This window comes from Trachinotus anak, unplaced genomic scaffold (genome assembly GCF_046630095.1).
Source record: "Trachinotus anak isolate AG129_WGS33_773 ecotype Australia unplaced genomic scaffold, CSIRO_AGI_Tana_v1 ptg000023l, whole genome shotgun sequence".
NCBI classification, from domain to species: Eukaryota; Metazoa; Chordata; class Actinopteri; order Carangiformes; family Carangidae; genus Trachinotus; species Trachinotus anak.
Window position 1 is genome coordinate 3,681,052 of NW_027273874.1, and position 22,214 is coordinate 3,703,265.

The following is a 22,214-nucleotide window of genomic DNA, read 5'->3' on the forward strand; positions in this document are numbered from 1 at the left end:
AACATGTAGTCCTGAAGTCAAGGGCCACATAATCTTTACTAGAAATACCTCCACAAAACACTAACCCTATAGTTTAAATGTATAAGGACCGCACTTTTTAATTCCACAAGTGACAGCACTCTTGTTTCTGTTGCGGCTGTGGAAGGATGAGGATTTTTTTTCATCATTTTCTGAAATTTTATACACCATATGATAATGGTTCATTGAGGGAATAATTGGAAGATTTTTAGGTGTAGTGAAAATAATCATTACTTGCAGCTCTTGATCTCAGAGTAAGGCAAAACTAATATATTTATGAGACATACTTTTAGTCTCTTAAAGTGCTTCTAAAGCAGGAGACTCATATAAAATAGTCAATACTGCTTATTAGATCTTCACACTAGTCTGATGCATGTCAAATATTTCTATATATAACTATTTAGCCTTTTTGTATTTTTACTTCATAAAACGTGACTAAAGATGTAAACTTCTTTAAAGTTTTAATGAAATCCCCCATCAGTATTTGCTGAAATCACAGTCCACATTTACTTTATATCACCTGTGTCTATTGAATCAAGAGATCTTCCTCTCTTTCCTCTTTTCACCCCACAGCGACGGATGGGGGGGTAATTTTTGTCGTTTGTTTGGTGAGTTTTATCAGCGTGAGCTGAGAGGCAAAGCTAACACACAGTGTGCTGGGGACGAGGGGAGGGGAGGACGCAGGGGGATAGACCTGTCTGAGAGGATACTGCTATTGAGTTGCAAATTAGGTTGTAATTAGCCCTTACACATTTGCCTGGAGGGAATTAGTGTGTGTGTGCATGTGTGCATGTGTCATTGTGTGTTTTTTCACCCATTTTCCTTAGAATGGGGTTGACGGTGATAAGCAGATAATACTAATTACTTCTCCTCCCAATTGCTTGTTAATTGTGCTTGGTGTGGATTTATACAGCATGGTAATACTCCCCCCATTCCACACACACACACACACACTCACACACACACAGATGCATGCCCCCCGCTTTGGCTGTTGGCAAAATCAACAGGTCATTTTTTTAAGCAGGAGGCCTCTGTTTAGGCCACTAATTAATTATGTCAAGTGGGGTTCCACCATATATTGTGTGTGTGTGTGTGTGTGTGTGTGTGTTAATTTGTAGCTGCTGACAAGTTTGACGTGTTCTACAGTAGGACCAATTAATTGGTTGGCTGATTAATCAGGCCGATATCAAGCATGAACAAAAAATATTTGCAGACATTAAAGAATTTTTTTAAATAAGTTTTTTATCTGCATCGGACATTGGAAATACCGTTTCAGTCGACCTCTGTTCGTCAGTTCGTTCTTGCATTAAAACAAAACACAGTGACCAAACAAAAAATACAATCTATGGAACTACAGGTTTATATCTACTGAACAGAGAATGTGTTCTTTATGAATAACATTACATTATACTGGGGGTATGGGGGTAAGATGGGCTCACAGGAGGAACTGGGTGAGAGATGGGGTATGTCCAAGACAGACTGTGAGCCTATCATAGGGTTAATGGGCTGTCCCACTTTAGGGACTGGATCTGGATTTCAAGAACAGCCAACACGGCTTCTCCCCTGTCAAATGCTCCTATAAAGCAAGCTGAAAATGATGGAACATTGTTCCTCATTGACTCATAAGATTGGAAGATAAACATGAATTACTCAAATGAAAAATGAAAGCTAGACACTAAAACTCTGCTGTTCTTGTTAACAGTTTGGACATGTCAGTGTTACAGATAAGCTGACATCACACAGTATTGTTTTCCAAGTTTTCTTGTAAATAAACAAAAGTTGTATTCTAATTAACTGTCTCCAAACAAAACTTATTGTTTCTGCCTTTGAGGCCTAATCATACATGTCCTTTCCCCTAAAACATTTGCAAAGCTCATTTTATTCAATATTTTAAATTCAGCATTGTTATGTGTGCATGTTTGCAAACAGCAAGCAACACTGTGTAATTGATTAAAAATAGGTGAAAAAAGGGGGCCCCCTGTTTTCGAAACTTCTCCATAGCACTAGTACTCAAAAACTCCAGAGCATAAGCTGTTAACTTGGGTAACATGGAAGTTTTCCAGAGGTCAACCATCTGAAGGCGACTTCCTTTTTTTAACCTGTAAAGACAGGTAGAGGTACCTTCATGTAACAGTAGTTTCTGTCATTTGGCATTCAGGGAAGAAGCACAGACACACTTTCACCTTTAGATCCAGTTTTCCAAGTCTTTTGGACGATCCAGCAGCTGAATTAGGACACAGCAAAAGACAAACAAACACATTCACATATACAAGAACTGTTGGGTTTCCAGTTCAAATATTCTAAATGTGATTGGTCTGTTTGAGGGAGGGAGCTACAACACTTCAACATAACCTCTGAAAATATGTAAACTCCACACACAATTGCTCCAGCCAACCAGGTTCAACCATTGCTGTGTACTGACTTGTACACAAAACATTGTTGCTGCTAAAGAAGTGTTTACCTAACAACCACTATATGAAGAGATTAAGTTGATAGTCCTGAGTGTTTCCCTTTAAAAGAGCTGCTGTGCAATTCCTCTCACGTGACAGTTAAATGCACACACGACCACAACTCTGTAGCTATTTAACATCACACCTTAAATCAATCTGTTTCTCTCTCTCTCTCTCTCTCTCTCTCTCTCTCTCTCCTTGTCATCTAAAAGTAGAACAGTGCACATTTCTAGTATCAATTTCAAAATAAAAGTCTGCCAGAGGCTGTTGGAGATGTTGAGAATCATTAAGGTAGCAGTGAAAGGTGGTGTTATGCTGACAAAAAACATGGTAAAGGGCAAAATAATTTAAATATCCCAAGGTTACACCATTCTATCACTAAAGTGGGGGGTAAATTATCAATAGTAATTGCCTTAAGGGTAGTAAGTCCTTACAGTAGCATTAGTGGTGATGTCAAGATCTTCTATTTTACAAAGATATATATAATCATCCCCCCTGGACACTCCACCCTTCTACAAGCACACACATCATCTGTTCATCTCATCACCATCTTATCATTCATCCTGTTGTAACGGCTTGGGAGCACTTAAGCAGATTTTGGTTCAGTCTGCCCTCAAAGTGTTAAACAGATTGGGCCATCGGATTTCTTGTAATGAAGGTGAGTGTGTGTGTGTGTGTGTGTGTGTGTGTGTGTGTGTGTGTGTGTGTGTGTGTGTGTGTGTGTGTGTGTAGTGGTGTCGGTCAGTGGCGCAAAGTGTCTGAAACTTGGAGGGGTTAGATTAACCTAAGCATGATCTTCACTGAGGTCATTTCTCCCCTTCTGTGCCAACACACACACACATAATCACACATGCCCCCCTTTCCATTAGCCTACCAATCCCCCTGGTATTTTAATCTAGGTTTAGGATCTAACACGTATCAAATGATTGCCCACTGCTTATACAGTAAATCTATACGCTTTCTATACCTGAAACTCTACTGAACAGCGTCTCAGGAGCAGATTTGGAAAGCTTCCTCCATGACTGGTGCTGAAAGGATTATTCAGATGGTTATCTGACACAAAATTAACAAGATTCAAGTAATCTAGTAAATATTTGCTGGTTACAGGTTCCTCAAATGTGAGAATATCTTACAAACTACATAATTACTAAATGACTGATGTGTTTCTTTTCAATCAACTTTTAAATTATATTTTTTGTTACTTGCAAATGTTAATATTTCTTTCTGAAAACCCGACTCTGACAGTGTTAAAATTGATTATTACACAGACAGCTACCTAGTAAAGCCACAATCACAATGTAAGTGTTGTAAAGACGCGTCCATCTGAAAACTGTGGTGAAACTTGTTTTAAAAAACTGAATAGACATTTGTTATTGCTTAAATAATGCCACTAATTTGAAAGGTTTCGTTGTGTATGGTATATGGTCGTCCTCTGGAGTAAACATCTTAGTATGTTCCAGTAAACATTTTAAAATCACAAAAAATGTCTTTTACATCTAGTTTTTTGATGAATGATAGAGAATTTATCAGCTTCATATGCAAACAGTTTGTGGTGTAATTATTATATGTGTATATCTGCATCTTTTGTTTGTAGTTGTTTTGCTGGAGAGATTATTTATAATTTGGAGATCTTAATTATTGGCATACACAAGTTGGGACTCCAGATGTTCAGCGACGTGGCCTCAGCGTCTGCCGGGCTCATACTTGTATTCTAGACAGATTTGTAGATCGGGTTTTAAAACCCTTCACCTTATTTTAAACCAGATGATCCTTCACCTGACTGCAACCTTTATGCAAAGCCTAATATTCACTGTAGGGACTAATCCATGTCTGCCTTGTTATTGTTGACTTCAGTGAAGTTGTAAATTTAATATCTATAACTTATTATTCTTTATTCATGCTTTGTTCCATTCATGCTAAACTGACACTTTACTATTTTTACTCTAGGCTATTGTGTGCAAATAAATGTAACATGTTTGCATTGTAGTTGACAGATGCTTACAGGGTCCTTAACCTGATTAATAAGAAAACTGCCCTAAGACTGATTAATGAGCTACTAAGATCAGAAGGATTGAACCGGGCAGCGGATCATTAACTGTGTGTCCTGGAGTTGCACCGCAGCACATCCATGTCTAGGGGCTTTTTCATCATGTCTTGGCCACGCAAGAGGTCGCATAGGGTAGCCTATAGGTACAACAATGTCTGTTTTAATTACATGGGTATTAGCTGGTCAGAGATCGTTACAGCTCTGTTCCCCAACATGTCCTCTTAACCAAATGTCAGGCACATGTCATACCAATTTTCATCACCATCAACACTTAATTGTGACATCCAAGACATAAGACATAGTTATTACAGTTTTCAAGTTTTCACTCAGTCATAAAGAGACAAAGGTGACATCAGAAAACTTCATGTTTTTTGCATTTTGCCTCAATTTTCTTAGATTTTGCTTGCTGTCTAAAATCTGGGTTCATTTCTGTGTTGAACCACCTTCCACACTTGCTTGGTGTGCTCCATCTCTATCAGATCCGACTATTAAATAACCTACCCTTGCTTGTTTGCTCACTGCAGTTATCCTGGCAGTCAATGTATCCTCAGGCTAAGCCAAACAAGCTGATCAGCCAGTCACCTCTGTACACACAACCCCCCACTAAGAGGCTAATGGCCTGAACGTATAATCCTTCTCAAAACAACTACAGAGATGCTAATTGTATCTTGCTATAAATACAGGTCGACTGCTTGTCCTCTTTCTTTATTCGTCTCTACTCTCTCACGCATCGGCTTCTTTGGAACATTTGCCCAAATACCAGGAAAGACTCAGTTACATAAGAGAGGCAGCAGATAGATGCTGCAAGTGTCAATAAACTTGTCCTCCAAAAACAAAAAAAAAAAAAAAAAGGCACCGAGCGCACGGAGTTTTACGCACGGCTGGATATATCGTTTCATGCGCCCTGTGAGCGTTTCATAGCTTCCTCTGAGCTGCTGAGACGCAACAAGGCAGAGATGTTCCCACTGCCGATGTTCACGCCGGACCAGGTCGCTCGGGTGTGCGAGAACCTGGAGGAGACCGGGGACATCGAGCGCCTCGGCCGGTTCCTCTGGTCCCTGCCCGCCGCTGTCCCTGGCTCCGCCGGGGAAGCTCTGAACCGACACGAATCCGTGATGCGGGCGAGAGCGCTGGTGGCTTTCCACGGAGGAAACTTTGAGGCTCTTTACCAGATCCTTCAGAGCCACAGGTTTACACGGGAGTCGCACGCCAAACTCCAAGACCTGTGGCTGGACGCGCACTACCGAGAGGCAGAGAGGCTCCGTGGGCGGCCGCTGGGCCCGGTGGAGAAGTACCGGATCCGCAAGAAGTTCCCTCTGCCCCGCACCATCTGGGACGGCGAGCAGAAAACGCACTGCTTCAAGGTAAATCACCTGATAACGATTCATTTATAATTTGACCCACATGGCTGCAGGTGACAGGGTGATGTAGTATGTAAAACCGACGTGTTCCCTCGTCTTTGGGCGAAACACTGAATATCAGATCAGATCAGATCAGATCAGAAAAGTCCTCTGCTGGCATCACATGCATTTAGATCATATGAAATTACACCTTAACATTGAAAGCTTGACCTTCAGTTTCTCTCAAGTAAAGGTGCTTTTTTAACTCTGATGTATCAAGCTGCCTGGTCTTTGAGCTCTTAAGATGATAATAGTCAGAGCTGTGGTTATCCCTCTGCCTTCTGCTGTGAAGCCTACTGAACTACTTTAGTCCCGGTGTCCTGATGCAAGATCAGAGATCCCATACAGGTCTGGACGCTATTTTCTGACCAGCTTATTCATGCTCTGACATACTTAATGTCAGACAACATGTTTATGGTTCCTGGAAGTGCCGCAACTGTATTTCTTTTATCTTGTGTTTTATCAGTAATTGTGATTGCATCTTGATTTTTGTTGTCTTTCTCATATTTGTCTTAGAGCTTATGTTTGCTATTTCAAATAACTTTACATAATTGGGCTATTTAGAAATAAATAGAAATAAATATTCTTGTGTTAAAATTGCCACTTTTTTTTACATATTTTGTATCAATTAATGTCTGCAGCTGCAAAGGCCAGATTCATCTCATCTTTAACTATCTGCTACTCCTTTCAAATACAAACATCACTTTAAGTGGCTATGAGCACAGACCTGCACAGGTCTCAATCAGCCATCTGTCTGCTATCAAGGAGACATTCCTTCCATGTACCTGCTGCTGAGCCAGAGGACTGTCGTATGATGCAGTCAGTTACAGCGAGACTTTTCCTGTTAGAAACCACTAACCTTGTCCATTTTACAAAACTATTCTTCCTGTCACAAACTAATAACCTCTAATGTTCTGATGTGCAGAGCATCTTAACCATCATCTTGTTTACAAAAAATGCAGGTTTCAGTGTCATGAGACTGTTAGTGGTTACTGTGGAAGCAGAGTGACTGCATTTTGTCAATTAAAGTTACGATAAAATTCATAAAGGGAGAAATGAGCAACAAACCAAAGAGCTGCTTACAAGATTCGAAATAATGCATGGTGAGAGAGCAAACAACAAACAGTGTGTTTGTGTGTGTGATCTCCCTCTTGTGGCAGGGTGAAGTATTGTTCAAAAATGTACTGTAATCTCTAATTCCAAACCTCAGAAGGAACGGCCTCTCCAGCCTCCGATTAAGCCCCTTAACATGATCCAATTTAGTGGATATACATTTTTATGTAGGCTATACTTATGGTGTAGTCTGTGATCATCTGTTTATAAATTTAATCTAACAAGATTATACTGAGCATCATTCAATAGTGATTTAAAGATTATTGGATGATAGGATGATGTCAAAGCAACATTACTATGGCCAGCCACCATATGGTGTATCTTCAAAGTGTAACACATCTGATGACAGAATAGCTGAAATCACATATTGTTAATGAGACACACAGAACCAAGCATGGAAGTCTGACAAATATTTCTATGTCTTCTCCAGGAAAGAACTCGCAGTTTGCTGAGAGAGTGGTACCTCCAAGACCCCTACCCCAACCCGTCCAGGAAACGACATCTGGCCCAGGCTACTGGACTCACGCCCACACAGGTCGGGAACTGGTTCAAGAACCGCCGCCAAAGAGACCGCGCTGCATCCGCAAAGAACAGGTATATCAAAAATGACATCAGATTATGCTGATTATTACTAAAAAAGATTATGACTACATTCAGTTTGTGTTGTACAAACATCTTCTGAGAGGCAGGACTTCTCTAAAAAAAATAACATGAAAAACTCAATTCACCTTCAGTCAGGTTACGTTCTATTAAAAGGCAATCGACTGATATTATGAGGCAAAGTAATGAGGAAAAATTCCAGTGTGTGTCATACTTTGCCACGCTTAATATGGCTTAAGGAACTTTTTATAGCTCTGCCTTCCAGGCCTTGACTAAACCAAAGAGATCTCTATCTGAAGAGCAGCTCTGCCACATGCATTGTAAACAAAGATTCTAATCTGGGACCTCATCTCTCTCTCACCCTAGACTGCAGCAGGATCCTTCCCTCCTGCCCTCTGAAAGCTCCCCCGATGGGTCCCTTCAGGAGCGCCGCCATCACCCCCACTTGCTGCCTAACTCCCCTCACCACCTAGGCAGCCCAGAGGCCAGCGACTGTAGCACAGAGACCGAGCGCAGAGGCACAGGAGCCTCCACTCCAGAGATCTCCGTCAGCAGCGACAGCGAGTTCGAGTCTTGAGACGGTGGACGGTGGTCCATCAACACGGACAGGGATGAGCGCAGTGTCTGTCATCAGACTCAGACATATGTTATAGACTCTTGACCTGTCTGAGGCAGTGGACACACTGGAGCTGTTCTCAGAGGGAGGAGGGTGAGCGCGAGGAGCCCACTGGATGTGGCTCTGAGTGGACAATGTATGCAACAATATTATGCACTTAAAACAGCACCATGGCACATGACCTTGACTGTTATATGAATTAGTTTACTGCTGACCATGACTCAGGACAGTAGATAGGTAAACATCCAATGAGTACTTCTACATCGAACAAGTGTTTTTCATGGTCTTTAGATAATGTGAATCTTAATGCTTTAAGTTTTGATACTGGTTTCAGTGAATATTTTGGATAGATCATTTTATAATAGTTTCTATGTCAGCCACATAACATATTTGTATGGAAATTACTCAGACACACTCAACATTAAATGCCTTCAGTAGGCAACTACTGTATGTGTATGTGTTTACATGCACATTAATAACTTGCTACTATCAGACTGTTGATATTGCCATGCAAACAGTTTATATTTGGCATATTTTAAATACATGAGGCCTATGAATTAAAGTAATTTTCAGCATAAGCATGAACTGATTAACACACATTTTTGCTTAATGACTGACTCGATCTGATCATGTATATGCACAGTCCAGTTTCATACAGTGTATTCACCTCGCACATGAGGAGAAACGGCTTTACTGTTACCTTAATGAAATTAATCAGAGTAATTAGGTCATAATGTGCATGTAAACATAGTGAATGACCAATTCAACACATTTCACTGCCTTAAGAAGGAACAAAGGGCATCAGTCTTTAACAATGCAATACTACATAATAACACAATTTTAGACAGTCTTAACTTTATGTAATTAACAATGCACGTGTGCTGCTCAAAACATTTTTGTTACCAATTGTGTTTTACCTGTTCACTTCTGTTTTTATATGTAGGGTTTTCTTTAAATGCTCCTGAGCTGCTCTGATGACGAATTCCTGCAGGAGCTGAAACAGAAAAGATGAAAAAGAGAAAGTAAAGCACTAAATAGGTCTTAACTCAATGTGCCTATTACATTTGAGAACAGTGAGACCTAGTCAGATATGATTGTGTCCTCATGACACAACGACACACTCAAAGGCTTACTGTTTGCTGTCTTTCTTACAACCATCATTTCACATGACATATAACTGCATTTCAATGAAAACATGTATTTTGTAAATGTTTTATGTAAATAAATGAACCTATTTTTATCCAACATTGCACTGGCTCAGTATATTTGTAAAGCTCAGAACCAGGGAACACAATCTGTGTTTTCAGATTAAAATACAAATCCAGGATTCTTACTGATTTACAAAATAAACCCCTGTAACATAGATCTACGAAAAGAAGTTATCATTTTCCAATTAAAAAGTAAGCTATGAGAGTCATTTACTTTTAAAGACGGAAACCAAAAGAGAGGTACAGTTGCAACATCTACTAATTACAGCTATTTCAACACACAGAAAAGTTAATGTTGCAATTGTACTGTTTTGTGCTTGCAAACAGAGGCAGATATGGTAATTTACTGTTGGATCTGACAGAGTAAGATGTCCCCCACCCATGTGAATCAACTAAAAGCTGAGCTGTGACACTGACAGCAGTCAAAATCAGTGAATACTGATTCACACAAACTGTATGGTCCATCTCGCCATCAACAACTAATTATTTCACATGTAACCCCTGTGTTAGCAAGTCTGAATATCTGTAGTGAAAAAGATCTATTCAACATAGGTTTCACTCCACATTTGCCTCCCTGGTGATGTGCAAAACAAACAGAAACACATTATAAACCTTGCAGTTGTAATGGCAGACAACGTTAGCAACATTAGCTTTCATCTGGAGCTGTGTTTTTGGCTAATTTAATGAGTGTAAAGTCCAACAACCACTCTCATCTTAGCTCAATTTAAGTCTCCAGAGAGAAAAAACTTTCTCTTTAAGTTGCTAAATTCTTCACTATGTTCACCAGCTGGGTTTGAGTCCAGTGTTTTTGTTTTTTTCTTAATCAGAGATAAGACTTTAACAATGAATTTTGGCTTTTGTACAATTAGGTTGGCCTTAATTAAACACACAATAAAACCAGACACGTTGTTGGACAACACTCACCAATGGTTTGAGGACATTTCCAGGTTCCCGAAAATATTCCTCTACCCAGTTTAACCGAAAAATATACTTTCTAGAGAAGAATAAAGACGATGTTTAATTGTTCATCAGAGTTGCAAGTGTTTGCTAAACCAAACAAAGATGGCGGCGGTGGCTCTTGCTCGTCATGTAGCCCAATTAACGGTAGTAAACAAGGGGGCACATAATGATGACGTCTCTATATTTTCTTCACTTTTAATTCGTATCTTCTTCTAAAAGCTTCAACACAGAAACTCCATTCAAAATATTCAGCTCAATTAGGGTATTTTTTTGGATGTGTCCAGTTTTTTATATAGGAATATTTCATACTTTGCAAAATAAAATATTTTTTTCCATGAAGATGAACGGACAGTGTTCAAAATCTCCAGTTTTCCAAACCCTTTCTACTCACTCAAGATGTGTAATTTCAATACATTTATAAACAGGAAGTAAAAACATCCAAGAGACTCATTATAACAAAAAAGCCTTTGATTTTGTTTAATCTAAATACAATTTTTCATGTGATTGTGATTTATAATACTTTTAATTTACATTTAAAAAGTGCCTTTTAATTTAAAGACTTTATGAACAGTCAATATACAAATCTATAAATTTTTTCTTATTTTTTTGTCATCAAAAGCAATATTCAAATGTCAACTTTAAAAATTATTTGTGATGGTCTATGTCATCAGACTGCTACTAAAAAGGTGTAGTGCAGGTCTCCTTCCTCCTCACAGGCCACAGATAAAGGGTGTCCTCACTTTCAGTAATCCCGCCCACACTTGAAGGAGTAGCAAGAAGACTTCTGCTTACCTGTCTGTTGTTGTCACTGCTAAATTCATGTGTAGAAATCTTGAATTTGCTACTTGTTAGTTGGACCCCTGTTCTGACAGGTGGGAGTATCTGGAGCTGTTTACAGGATTTGTCTAAAGATGGACAGCGAGGGAAGGAAAGTGGTGGTCTGTGACAATGGGACGGGGGTAAGTCAGATATTCCTAAATGTCAATACTGTATCATATAATAGCCTTACAGAGTATTACCAGTATCAGTTATGCATTGTCTTTATTCTAGTAAATATTTAGTTGAATTCTAATTATGACTGTGACAGTTGATTGTGTCCTACTGTCTGTGTAAACCACATATTTTTTCAGTTTTTCATGCAAACCTAAACCAAGTGTGTTAAATTTCAGTGTTTTGTTTTCAAATAATTGTTCCAAGATTTAGAGGCAAATATATGAAAAAGTCCAGGGTGTGAATCTGTGTGCACACTAGAGCCTGGTTCCACATCCACATCTGTCTGGACTTGTCACCCTACCTCTTATGTGCACACACAGCCATAAATGGTTGTAATGCTTTGAAGTGAGCAACAATTGGTTGAAAAGCAGGAAGAGAGATTTGAGGTGCTAAAACTGCAAGAGTGGCTCTTTAATACTGTACTGTAGCATTTAAATGTTGCTATCTGAGAGGAGTATGAGGTGTGATTTGTAGGATACCTGCAGTCAGAAACTGGCTGCAGCCTATTTTTGCCTCTGCTAGGAATGTATTTCATCCCTCTGGGCTAAGGAATGTGTCCATTGTCACAAAGACAAGTTGAGACAGTAGAGTATGAGGTGTAGTCATGACAGGGAGAGAAGCAGTCTGCAGTGAATTGCATACCATTAAAAGGCCAAGTAACACCGTGATTATTAACCAAATGCATGCAAATTATTCTACATGCTCTTAAAGATGTAATGAAATTGCAATTGCATTGTCTGATAAATAAGACAATCTGGTAAAAGCATTATAATAATAATAATAATAATAATAATAATATGCTCTAGGTCAGTTTCCTGGATGCAGATTAAGCCGAGCACTGGATTAAACCAAATGGAATTGATTAATAGATGGAAATTATCCGTACAAAAGACTTGTAGTGTAGTAAGGTTACAATTCATGTGTAGCATTTGTTCAGGGTTATACAAACCAAACTTTCAGTTTCAGTTTACATTCAAAAACGAGAACTTTATTCACAGACGCAAATCCCTTGTTTCTTTTTCACATCCCTCCTCAGTTTGTGAAGTGCGGCTTTGCTGGATCCAACTTCCCCGACCACATCTTCCCTGCCATGGTGGGTCGACCAATCATACGATCCAGCACCAAAGTGGGCAACATTGAGATAAAGGTGAGGTCATGGCATCCTTCCTTATCCTTCTGCATAATGTAATGAGGTTCTTAATGCTGAGGGCACTACATACACACTCACCTTTATCAGGCCATGTTATATTCTCACGACCCAAGCTGCTGTAACTGCTCTTGAATTGACATAAACAACAGGACAATAGAAGGGATGAAAAAGGGACAAAACTAGCTTTACTAACAGAGTCACCAACTGTCGTAATCTCTCTCTCTCTACGTGTAGTTTTATTTAAAGAAAAGCAAATTATTGTCAGGTAAATGTGGACACACACTCTCAGTTCAGATAATTAAATGCCTGACCTACCTGCTCCTCCAGCTCTTCTTACCTCTTAGCTCATACGCATTAGAGTGACTTAGAACTGTACTCTGGTTAGCCTCCTAAGACACAGTTAAGTTCATATGCTCGTGTAACCTGAGGCTAAGCAGATCATTCAGACCTTTAAACCATGTAATTCTTCTCCCTTCACAGCTCTTTCTCTTTAAAGTACTTATTTCTTTTTGTCCAACAAAGATCCGTTGGGCCCTCAATAGCTTCCGAGTAATGACTGAAATGCATCTGTGGCAGTGACGATCAAAATCTGTGACCTTATCAGATTCTTAGTCGGGTTATTCGCTCATTTTTTTCTGATTTTTATAAGAAAACTTTTAGAAATCTTCATTTAGACAAAGTTCTTGTAAGGCTTCTTGTATTAAGACAGTAATTAACATTCCTCAAACTACAGCATCATTTTTGTCCATGTACCAAAATTAAGGGATCATTTAGCACAGGTAATGAAATGATACCCAGCCCTTGTCCTTTTTCATGTTTTGTGTAATTTATTGAATCTTAAATTTCTTATATTTTTTATATTCACTGTATCTATCAACAGAAAAAAGACAACGAAAAAATGTGCTTTAATTTTCCCCCTCTCCTCAAGAAAAAAAATCTATTCTTTATTGACACCAAAATAAATCCACAGACTCCTCTACAATGGCTGAACTCCTCCTGTGTTTTTTACCCAGGATCTGATGGTGGGGGATGAGGCCAGCGAGTGTCGCTCCATGCTGGAGGTGTCCTACCCCATGGAGAATGGCATGGTGCGCTGTTGGGACGACATGCTCCACCTGTGGGACTACACCTTCGGGCCTGACCGCCTGAACATCAGCCCGTCAGAGTGCAAGGTACAAAACTGCTGGGCAGGGGTGGCTATGGTGGTTTGCAAGAAACACAGAGTTTCAACCTTTCAAAATAAAGCTCAGTAGCATATATATCATGTTGTAATGCAGCATTAAGTAAACAACAAAATCCACAAAGTACTGAAATGCACGTAATTGTAATTAATGGTAAATTTTTGTGCTTAATATCTCAACATCTTTTGCTGTTATCTACAAGAAAATATTAACTTGAACCTGTAGAAATACTCCTTCACACAGCTGTATATTATCTTCACTCTTCCAAGATCCTGCTGACCGAGCCACCCATGAACCCCACCAAGAACCGGGAAAAGATTGCAGAGGTCATGTTTGAGAAGTACCAGTTCCACGGCATCTATGTGGCAATTCAGGCGGTGCTCACTCTGTACGCTCAGGGTAAGGTATTAACAACAGCTTTTAAACTAACTAACTAATATTTTACCTTTTCATCGTGAGGCAATTTGTAATGGCACAGGAAATCAGACTTCTATTTTGTCTTTCCCGATCTAGGCTACCTATGCAACCCCTATGTACTCTCTGCTTCCTGCTGATTAACGATGGATTCATTGATTATTGAAATGTTTCATTTGGGCCTACAGGTTTGCTCACCGGTGTGGTCGTTGACTCAGGGGATGGTGTCACCCACATCTGTCCGGTGTACGAGGGCTTCTCCTTACCCCACCTCACGCGCAGGCTGGACATCGCTGGACGTGACATCACACGCTACCTCATTAAGGTGAGTCGGCAAATGTAGGGTCTTAACTTTGCACCTGAAGGGATTCGAAGTAGGTGGTACAAGTCAAATCTGGCGTTGCATCTGTCAGTAAAAATGGATGTAGGAAAAATGACATAAACACTTTTGATGCTTGCTTCAACAAATCACCTCTCATCTTCCCACCGTCAGCTCCTGCTGCTCCGCGGCTACGCCTTCAACCACACAGCTGACTTTGAGACTGTGCGTATGTTGAAGGAGAAGCTCTGCTATGTGGGATACAACATCGAGCAAGAGCAGCGCCTGGCCACGGAGACCACCTACCTGGTGGAGTCGTTCACAGTACGTAAGAACAAAACCCCAGAGGAGCATTTTTTTTGGAAAGGTTAATATTTGTCAGTTCGGTAATTTGGGAAAAAACTTTGCTGAGCATTTAATGAGAAGACCAACACCAGGCCTGTGTCTGTATGCATTTATATTAAGCTTAGCATAAAGACTGGAAACAAGGGGAAGCTGAGCTAATTTGCTCTAGCTTCACATTGAGAGTGGTATTGATCTGTCGACACCTAAGCGTATGAACTAAAATGTCTCCTTTCTCTGCTGCAGCTCCCTGATGGCCGACAGGTGAACGTGGGTGGAGAGAGGTTCGGGGCTCCTGAGGCCCTCTTCCAGCCTCACCTCATCAACGTGGAGGGAGCGGGAGTGGCTGAGTTGCTGTTTAACACCATCCAGGCTGCAGACATTGACCTCAGGTCTGAGTTTCATCACTGCTGTTTGTAATGAATGTGCACAGCTATAGAAAATACTTTATATCTACTCGAAGATAGACGAAACACAAACTCATTTTCCCATCTATCAACCTGTTTTTCTTTGCAGGGCAGACTTCTATAAGCACATCGTTCTGTCAGGAGGGACCACCATGTATCCCGGCCTTCCATCCAGACTGGAAAGAGAGATCAAGCAGCTCTACCTGGAGAGAGTGCTGGACGGAGACACTCAGAAACTATCAGTAAGAACTTGAACATTCATGGTATTTCCGCTCTGCTGGAGGACAGCACAGTGGGGATACAGCTGGAATTTAAATTGTTCATCATCTGTGTTTTAAAACACAACAACACCAGGATGTTAAATAAGATGTTATGCAAGTGTAAGTTATATGATAAATTTTACATACCACTGATATAATAGTGCTTTTCTGAACGTTTTGTAATAATAACTGCATTTGACAAAACAATCTCAACTCAGGGGTCGCTTACTTCCTTGTTTTGGAGCTGTTGATCATATCACATGGTCTTCATCAGCAGACGGAGTTTGATTTGTATGCATTAAAAAATGATATTTATAAATATTCTGAACACCTCCAGGACTTAAAAGCAGCTAAGGAAACAATCTCAGCTCAAGTTCCGCTAACTCACTTGTCCTCGAGCTTTTGTTTGAATCATAAGATGAAGACTGAAAGTAAGTGGACCTTGAGCCAAGACTGTTTTGTTACAGTTGGTTCAGAAAGTGTTGCAGTGTTTGATTTCATTGCATTAATAATAAAAGGTTGAAAAAACAATATGTCAGCCATTAACTATCACCAAATAAAAATGTATATATTTATTAATAATAATAATGTTAATAAAAATAAATGATAGTGTTGTTGTTTGTTTTTTTTTTAAGTATAGAGCCAGTTAAAGACCAGCTTTGAGCAATGTACTAAATATGAATTATTATACAAAAAATTCTTACTTTTATTCATATTATGGTATTATTGTAAATCCAGTAATATACTGTAGTTGCACACTGGCAGAAACACAGAGAATAAAAAGCATAACAGAGGGAATGTTTGTACATTTCATCCTCTGTGTTTTAATGGCATCTCTCCTCTTTCCTCGTCACCTGTGTAGAAGTTTAAGATTCGCATCGAGGACCCTCCCAGACGTAAACACATGGTGTTCCTGGGTGGTGCTGTGCTGGCCAACATCATGAAGGACAAGGACTCCTTTTGGCTGAGCAGAGCGGAGTACCAAGAGAAAGGCCTGGGGGTGCTGCAGAAACTGGGAGGTGGAGTCAGATGAAAAAAAAATGTTTAACTGAAATAGGAAAATGTCACCCACACATTTCAAGTTTTTATATCACCTCACTTCTCATAGCCACATGTGCTGAAATAATTGATTAATTATTTTAGTCATATATAAAGAAAAATGCAAAAAGTATTTTCTGGTTCCAGCTTCTCAAATGTGAGCATTTGCTGTTTTATATCTTTGTAATTTTCTGATATTTATGGATCAAACAATGACTCAGTTAATTGCAAATTAACCAACATTAAAAATATCCGTTAGAGAAGTTGGATCAAGACCCAATGTTATCAGCACAACCATATCAAAATATTCCATAAAATCTTTTTCTTGTCTTGTGAGTCTTGTGAATTTATTCATACATTTATCACAACCCATATAACTGACTGAAGATATTTGTGACCTTGTAGGTGATGGTGGTGCATCACAGCAGTGAATTCTGACTGAGCAGATAAAGTACAAGGATACTGAAATTAGGTTATGCACTGAATCAGCAGTTTGAGGCATTTTTGAACGCTTAAATTGAGTCTCCATTCAACCTCACACAAGACTCAGATGTGTCGAAAAGTGTGCATATATATTTGGGTGAAATTGTCTTAAATGGCCAATCAGAAACTAAATGATGAGTTACGGTAAATGAAACAGGAATTTTGAAGTGAATCTAACCTCACATTGCCTTGGACTTTCCTTATGTGAACGGATACAGGAACTAATGATAATAATGTTAGTATAGGCCTGAAAAACACCACTGACTGATGCAGAAAATGTGAAATGTTTAAAACGATAAATAACCATCAACCTGTAGTAACCAGTACTGTTTTTCTCTGTCATTGCTATTTCTGAATCCTATTATCAAGATAAATTGTCAAAAAATAAAAAGAATGCAAATAATTTGCCTTGATTTTTTTTTTTTTGCATTTTCACATTATTGATTTCAATATTTTATAAGTCAAATGTTAAATATTTTTAAAGAGCTGCCATCTTTCTGAGAGGCTCTTAAATTCATACAAGCTAATTAAACCTCATGCAAAAAGTGTGTAGTTCTGTCTTTCAGGGGTTAATATAATAATAATAATAATAATAATAATAACAATAATAAAGTATTACAGTTTGAGGTATTTATGTGGTCTAATAGCAAGGAGTGGAAGAGTGGCGTTAGTATTTGCTTCCCTCTGGTGGTTGAGTTTGTTTAAGACACCAAACGACAACTGCAGCTCACACTGCATGTAACAACACTGTGAACAGATATTGCAATTTTTTTATTGCGATACTGAATTACCTGACAAAATACAGTAATGTGTTTTTACACAGAAAAGAAATAGTGAGCTCCCACAATGAACACATGCTTCACGCACACATACACCACATTCGCAGAACCTTCACGGCAAATGAAAAAGCATGCAATAACGCTCAAAACACATCATAGTTCTCAAAATGAACCTCCCCAGCTGATTAAAAACTCCAGATATGTTGAAAATCCCATATTTAGGTTTGATATCTACCCAACAAATTGAACAATTAAAAGTTAGTTTCAAATACACAATATGATAATTGATAATGACACTGAGTTGAACAGTCAGTTGATAGTGATGACTTGCAGCAGGAGCCACCAGAAGCTGGTGACGTTTACATTTACATTCTACCAGTCACCGCGAGGTCCTGGTTTATTGGTCGGACTGTCCTCTCAGTGCAGGTTGTAACGCAGTGTTATTGAATAGTGCGGCCAAGAGAAACAGTAGAACTCAAAAGCGGTGGATTGAAACATGAAGTGAATGCAGTTCTGAGAGGATTAAACTCTGAACCGGAAAAAAGATTTGAATACATTCGCAAGTCATTCAGTAAGTCTGTTGCAGGTTTGTCTCGGTGCGTCGATGTGATGTTCTTTTTTTTTTTTTTTCTTACATGGTTTAAAAACAGAGAGCTGATGCTTTTCTATCACTTCCCTCCTACTCGCCTATTACTCCAACTGCCAAAAACACTTAATAGAATACACGAGCAAGGAGGAGAGTCTGCGCCTTTTCTCAAAAAAGTAAAAATACAATTGTCTCTGTGGGTGATTCTAAAAATAAATGGCTGATTTAAAGCTTCCTTTGAGCTTGTAAACCTGATTTCTTTCAAAGTAAACACCTGTTGCATCACAAAAGGGCCTCTCTTTTTCTGTTTTTGTCACTTTGGTATTGAGGTTTGGTCTTGGCGATAAACACATCTCACCTTTTAGTCAAAGTCTATTCCCAGGGGCACAGACAGGTTTTCTATCCCCAAACCCTTTAACAACGTGGTTCCATCCAAAGATCTGCAGACTTTTACAGATAAAAGTGAAGTAATAAAACATCCAAGTGTCTTTTAGATTTTGCCCAGAACTATACCGGAAAGGGTTACATCACCACGGTGGACAATTTGCCTTCGTGTGTGCGTACAGGAAGTGATTTTGTTTCCAGGCAACAGTAGTCTCACAGAATTTGTCTTTGGATTTGAGCCTCCTCACGTTTTAATGATGTAATCCCTTCATGGTATATACTCTGGGTTCATGTTTCACATAACAACCAAATCCATTTATTACACATTTTTCCATGTCACAAAAAGTACACTCCTTTACACTAGCAGCCACACTGAGTGGTACATAGTACAACTTTGGGCAACAGTCCCTATGTTGGTCCTGCTCTGCTCTGCATGTTGGTCCATTTAAGGAAGAGTTTACCGTTAAAGGTCTGCTCCTGGTCTGGAGAAGGGCTGTAGTTTTTCACAACAAGTCCTGACCCACGACGAGACACAACACACCGCCGGAGAGAAAGAGACAGAACAAGAGAGAGAGAGAAAGAGAGAAAGCCAGAGCGACCAACCATCTCCTCCTCCTCCTCCTCCCTCCTTCCTCCCTCCTCCATCCCTCCCACTCACTCCTCACACACTGACTCGCTCAGGTCCACGGCGCCACCTCTGGTGAGCCGCCGCATCTTGCTGAAGTCGTGGTCGGTCCTCAGGTAGGAGAGCGAGGGGCCTCCCTCGCTGTGGCTGGCCAGGTCCTGGGGCTGAGCCTGAGCCGGCAGGGCCCTCATCTCGCCGCCGCTGCGCCAGTACAGGGTGTATTGCTGCGGGTCGGACACTCCGAAGGTGGCGGCACACAGCTGCGCCAGGGCCTGGCTGGTCTCCCCGGCTCTCCACTGCAATGTCCGCACGGCGCTCCGCTCCCCGTCCTGGAACAGTATCCGAACGCACCTCTGGAGGGAGGGAAGGAGGGCGAGAAAAGATAGAAAGGAAAAAAAGAGTGACTGTATATTCATGCAAAATAGAGGTCAAGAGGCTTACGGAGTGAGGGCAAAAGAGGGGGAGGAGAGAGAGAGAGAGAGAGAGAGAGAGAGAGAGAGAGATGGAGCCAGAGGAGGAGTGAGAGCTGTGCAAGCACACAGGCTGATAATCCACTACAATAAATGAGTCAAAATGATGTTCATAAAAGAAATTCTCCCTAAAACAAAGCTCCTGCTTCCCACACATACAACCTGCAGGTCCAAGAGCTTTACATGAAAAATCCTCCTCATCAAACCGCTCTTTTCTCTGCTGCATGTAACAGCTTCATTGACAAACTCCCAGAATTAATCCATTAGAGCAAGTCCTCGTCCAAACTCACAAAATGTAATCCATTAAGCTCTACCTGGGTGTGCTGGTGAAGTTTTCCCTCTGCACTCTAATCCAAACAGAAACTTTCCGACATTTTCAACAGAGCAAAAAAAAAAAAAAAAAGGCGATCAAACACAACTAACGAGTGTCTCAACAATTGCCACTCTTAAAACACTTACCAGAATTGTAATGTACCTAAGCTATTATATAATGTCAGATACAACCACCTACAGACGCCCTCACAACTCTCTTTAAAGACACACACACACACACACACACACACACACACAATGAAAACATACTGAACATAATGCTTTTACCAAACATCCAATCTTGAGAAACCAGTGAGAATCCTTTTCTCTGCCACACACAAACGCACACACACTACTCATCCTACTCTACCTGCACACACAACTCTCACACACACAGATACACAAGTGATAAATATACTCAAGAAAGAAAAAAAAAAAAAAAAAAAAAAAGAAAAACACACACCAGCAATTATAATCAACAGGTCTTCCAGCGTCAAAACTTACAGAGTCACTGAGCTCCTCGCTGTCCGTGTGCATATTGTGTTTGCCTGCTTCGATGGGTAGATGCGGCTCAATAAATTTCATGTTATCTGACCGCCCACTTCTTCATAGCACTTGGCTCACTGATCCCCGCCTGTGTCAGTGGAAAATCTGGCTGCCGGGTGAGTTAGATCGGCTATTTGAAGCCAGGAGAGGCACCACGTGACGAGACAGAAACGTTGTGGATGACAATGCCTTTCTTCCATGGCATCTGGTGGACTGTTATACCAATCTGGGGCCGGGAGAGTGATAATAGGAGAGCGTTGGTAAAATTCAGTGTGTGTGTGTGTGTGTGTGTGTGTGTGTGTGTGTGTGTGTGTGTGTGTGTGTGCATTAGTGCATGCCCCATTGTAAGCCGGCAGCCCCAGATCAGAGGATTACCTCTAAAAATGTCTAAAAACTAATCCCCTCAAATGAATTTGAAATGTGTTTGCACGCAAAGGAGGGAAACCCAGGTGTGTTGTCTGACTTGTGATGGATGATCTGACGTTTGATTGAAAACCTCCACCTTTTGCTTCACCTCTAGAAAATTCGAGGTAGTCTTCGCCTTCTCAAACAGCAGCAGCAGCAGCAAATATGGGTCACTGTCGCTCGTTCCAAACACAGTTACAGATGTAGGACAGTCAGATGTTGCTCATTGTGCATCAACATCGGTGTAATTAATGTAACATCCCAGCTCTTTGGATGAATAATCTGTGTTTTGGCTGCTGTTTGTGTCTTTTGTGCCATTTGAAAGACAATAAACAGGTTCAAAGAATAAAAAAGGTTTAAAGGATACAGGTCTAACTAGTTACTAACTATCTAAAACTACAGCTTCAGATTAGATTAACAGATACAGATGTGAATCCTGGACCAGTGTTGATCTGACCTTTCATTTTCCTTCCTGTGCACATTTTCCACAATCGTGAAAATCTGTCCACAGATTGGCCTTTTATTGTGTAGCATCTGCCCAGCTTAAGTTAATTTGAAGGTGGTCCCAAGACGCCAGGATGAGTAGTTGCTGCCAAGATTAAAATTCATGGGGATCCGAACAAACATTAAACATCCACTTAGAGAAGGTATTTGGAAAAACTATTTGCCCAGTTCTGTCTGTGATATGTTATGATCTGTGCAGCATATCCAATAAAGAAGAGTAAGAAACCTCTGCTGTCCACAAAAACCATTACATTACATTACATTACTGACTGTGGAATTTTACAACCTTTGATCCTCATTCGGCCACACTTTATCACCTCCAGCATCAGTTAGCACGTGATGTTTTTTCTCCTCTGCTAATGTTCATGTAACCATAAGTTAAGTTAAAAAAAACCCCCAAAAAAACCATGTATTTCATGGTTTTAGACAAATTATAAAACACATACAGTGTGTTTGCTAACAGCAAGTCCAACATAGAAAACTTCAATGTCTTTAATTCAGTTTCGCCACTGCAGTGTGTCATTCACATGGTTCACTGGAGAATCAGAAGTCCCTGCTGTCCACACATAAGTCTAAATTTCAAACAGGGCATCTGTGTGTGATA

The 22,214-nt window shown here is 40.1% G+C and overlaps 4 protein-coding genes across 9 annotated transcripts in view; 2 read left to right on the forward strand and 2 right to left on the reverse strand.

Moving 5' to 3' along the window:
* clcn3 (chloride channel 3) overlaps positions 1-10,533 on the reverse strand; it is a 68,341-nt gene extending 57,808 nt beyond the window's left edge. For 3 of the 4 annotated variants that reach the window (XM_071459030.1, XM_071459025.1, XM_071459024.1), the window contains exons 1-2: positions 10,377-10,532; positions 9,162-9,238 (exon numbers count right to left, since the gene is read on the reverse strand). The gene's annotated coding sequence lies outside the window, so the exon portion shown is untranslated. Of the gene's footprint in view, positions 1-9,161; positions 9,239-10,376 lie in introns of all 4 variants that reach the window. The other variant, XM_071459021.1, reaches the window with a different exon arrangement.
* On the forward strand, positions 3,510-9,489 carry six7 (SIX homeobox 7). Its single transcript, XM_071459044.1, has 3 exons — positions 3,510-5,879; positions 7,459-7,622; positions 7,995-9,489. Exons 1-3 carry the CDS (start codon positions 5,472-5,474, stop codon positions 8,203-8,205), a joined length of 783 nt encoding a protein of 260 aa, XP_071315145.1. The 5' UTR covers positions 3,510-5,471; the 3' UTR covers positions 8,206-9,489.
* Positions 10,534-11,151: 618 nt separating the features above from the next.
* On the forward strand, positions 11,152-17,402 carry LOC139606952 (actin-related protein 2). The gene is made up of 9 exons (XM_071459422.1): positions 11,152-11,371; positions 12,442-12,552; positions 13,569-13,727; positions 14,006-14,135; positions 14,339-14,475; positions 14,644-14,793; positions 15,058-15,203; positions 15,328-15,460; positions 16,341-17,402. Exons 1-9 carry the CDS (start codon positions 11,324-11,326, stop codon positions 16,509-16,511), a joined length of 1,185 nt encoding a protein of 394 aa, XP_071315523.1. The 5' UTR covers positions 11,152-11,323; the 3' UTR covers positions 16,512-17,402.
* Positions 17,403-17,751: 349 nt separating this feature from the next.
* The window catches only part of rin1b (Ras and Rab interactor 1b), a 29,335-nt gene continuing 24,872 nt past the window's right edge, over positions 17,752-22,214 (reverse strand). For all 3 annotated transcript variants that reach the window (XM_071459421.1, XM_071459420.1, XM_071459418.1), the window contains exon 12: positions 17,752-19,726. In XM_071459421.1, the coding sequence (XP_071315522.1) occupies positions 19,403-19,726 (324 nt within the window). In that variant the 3' untranslated portion in view covers positions 17,752-19,402. The remainder of the gene's footprint in view (positions 19,727-22,214) is intronic.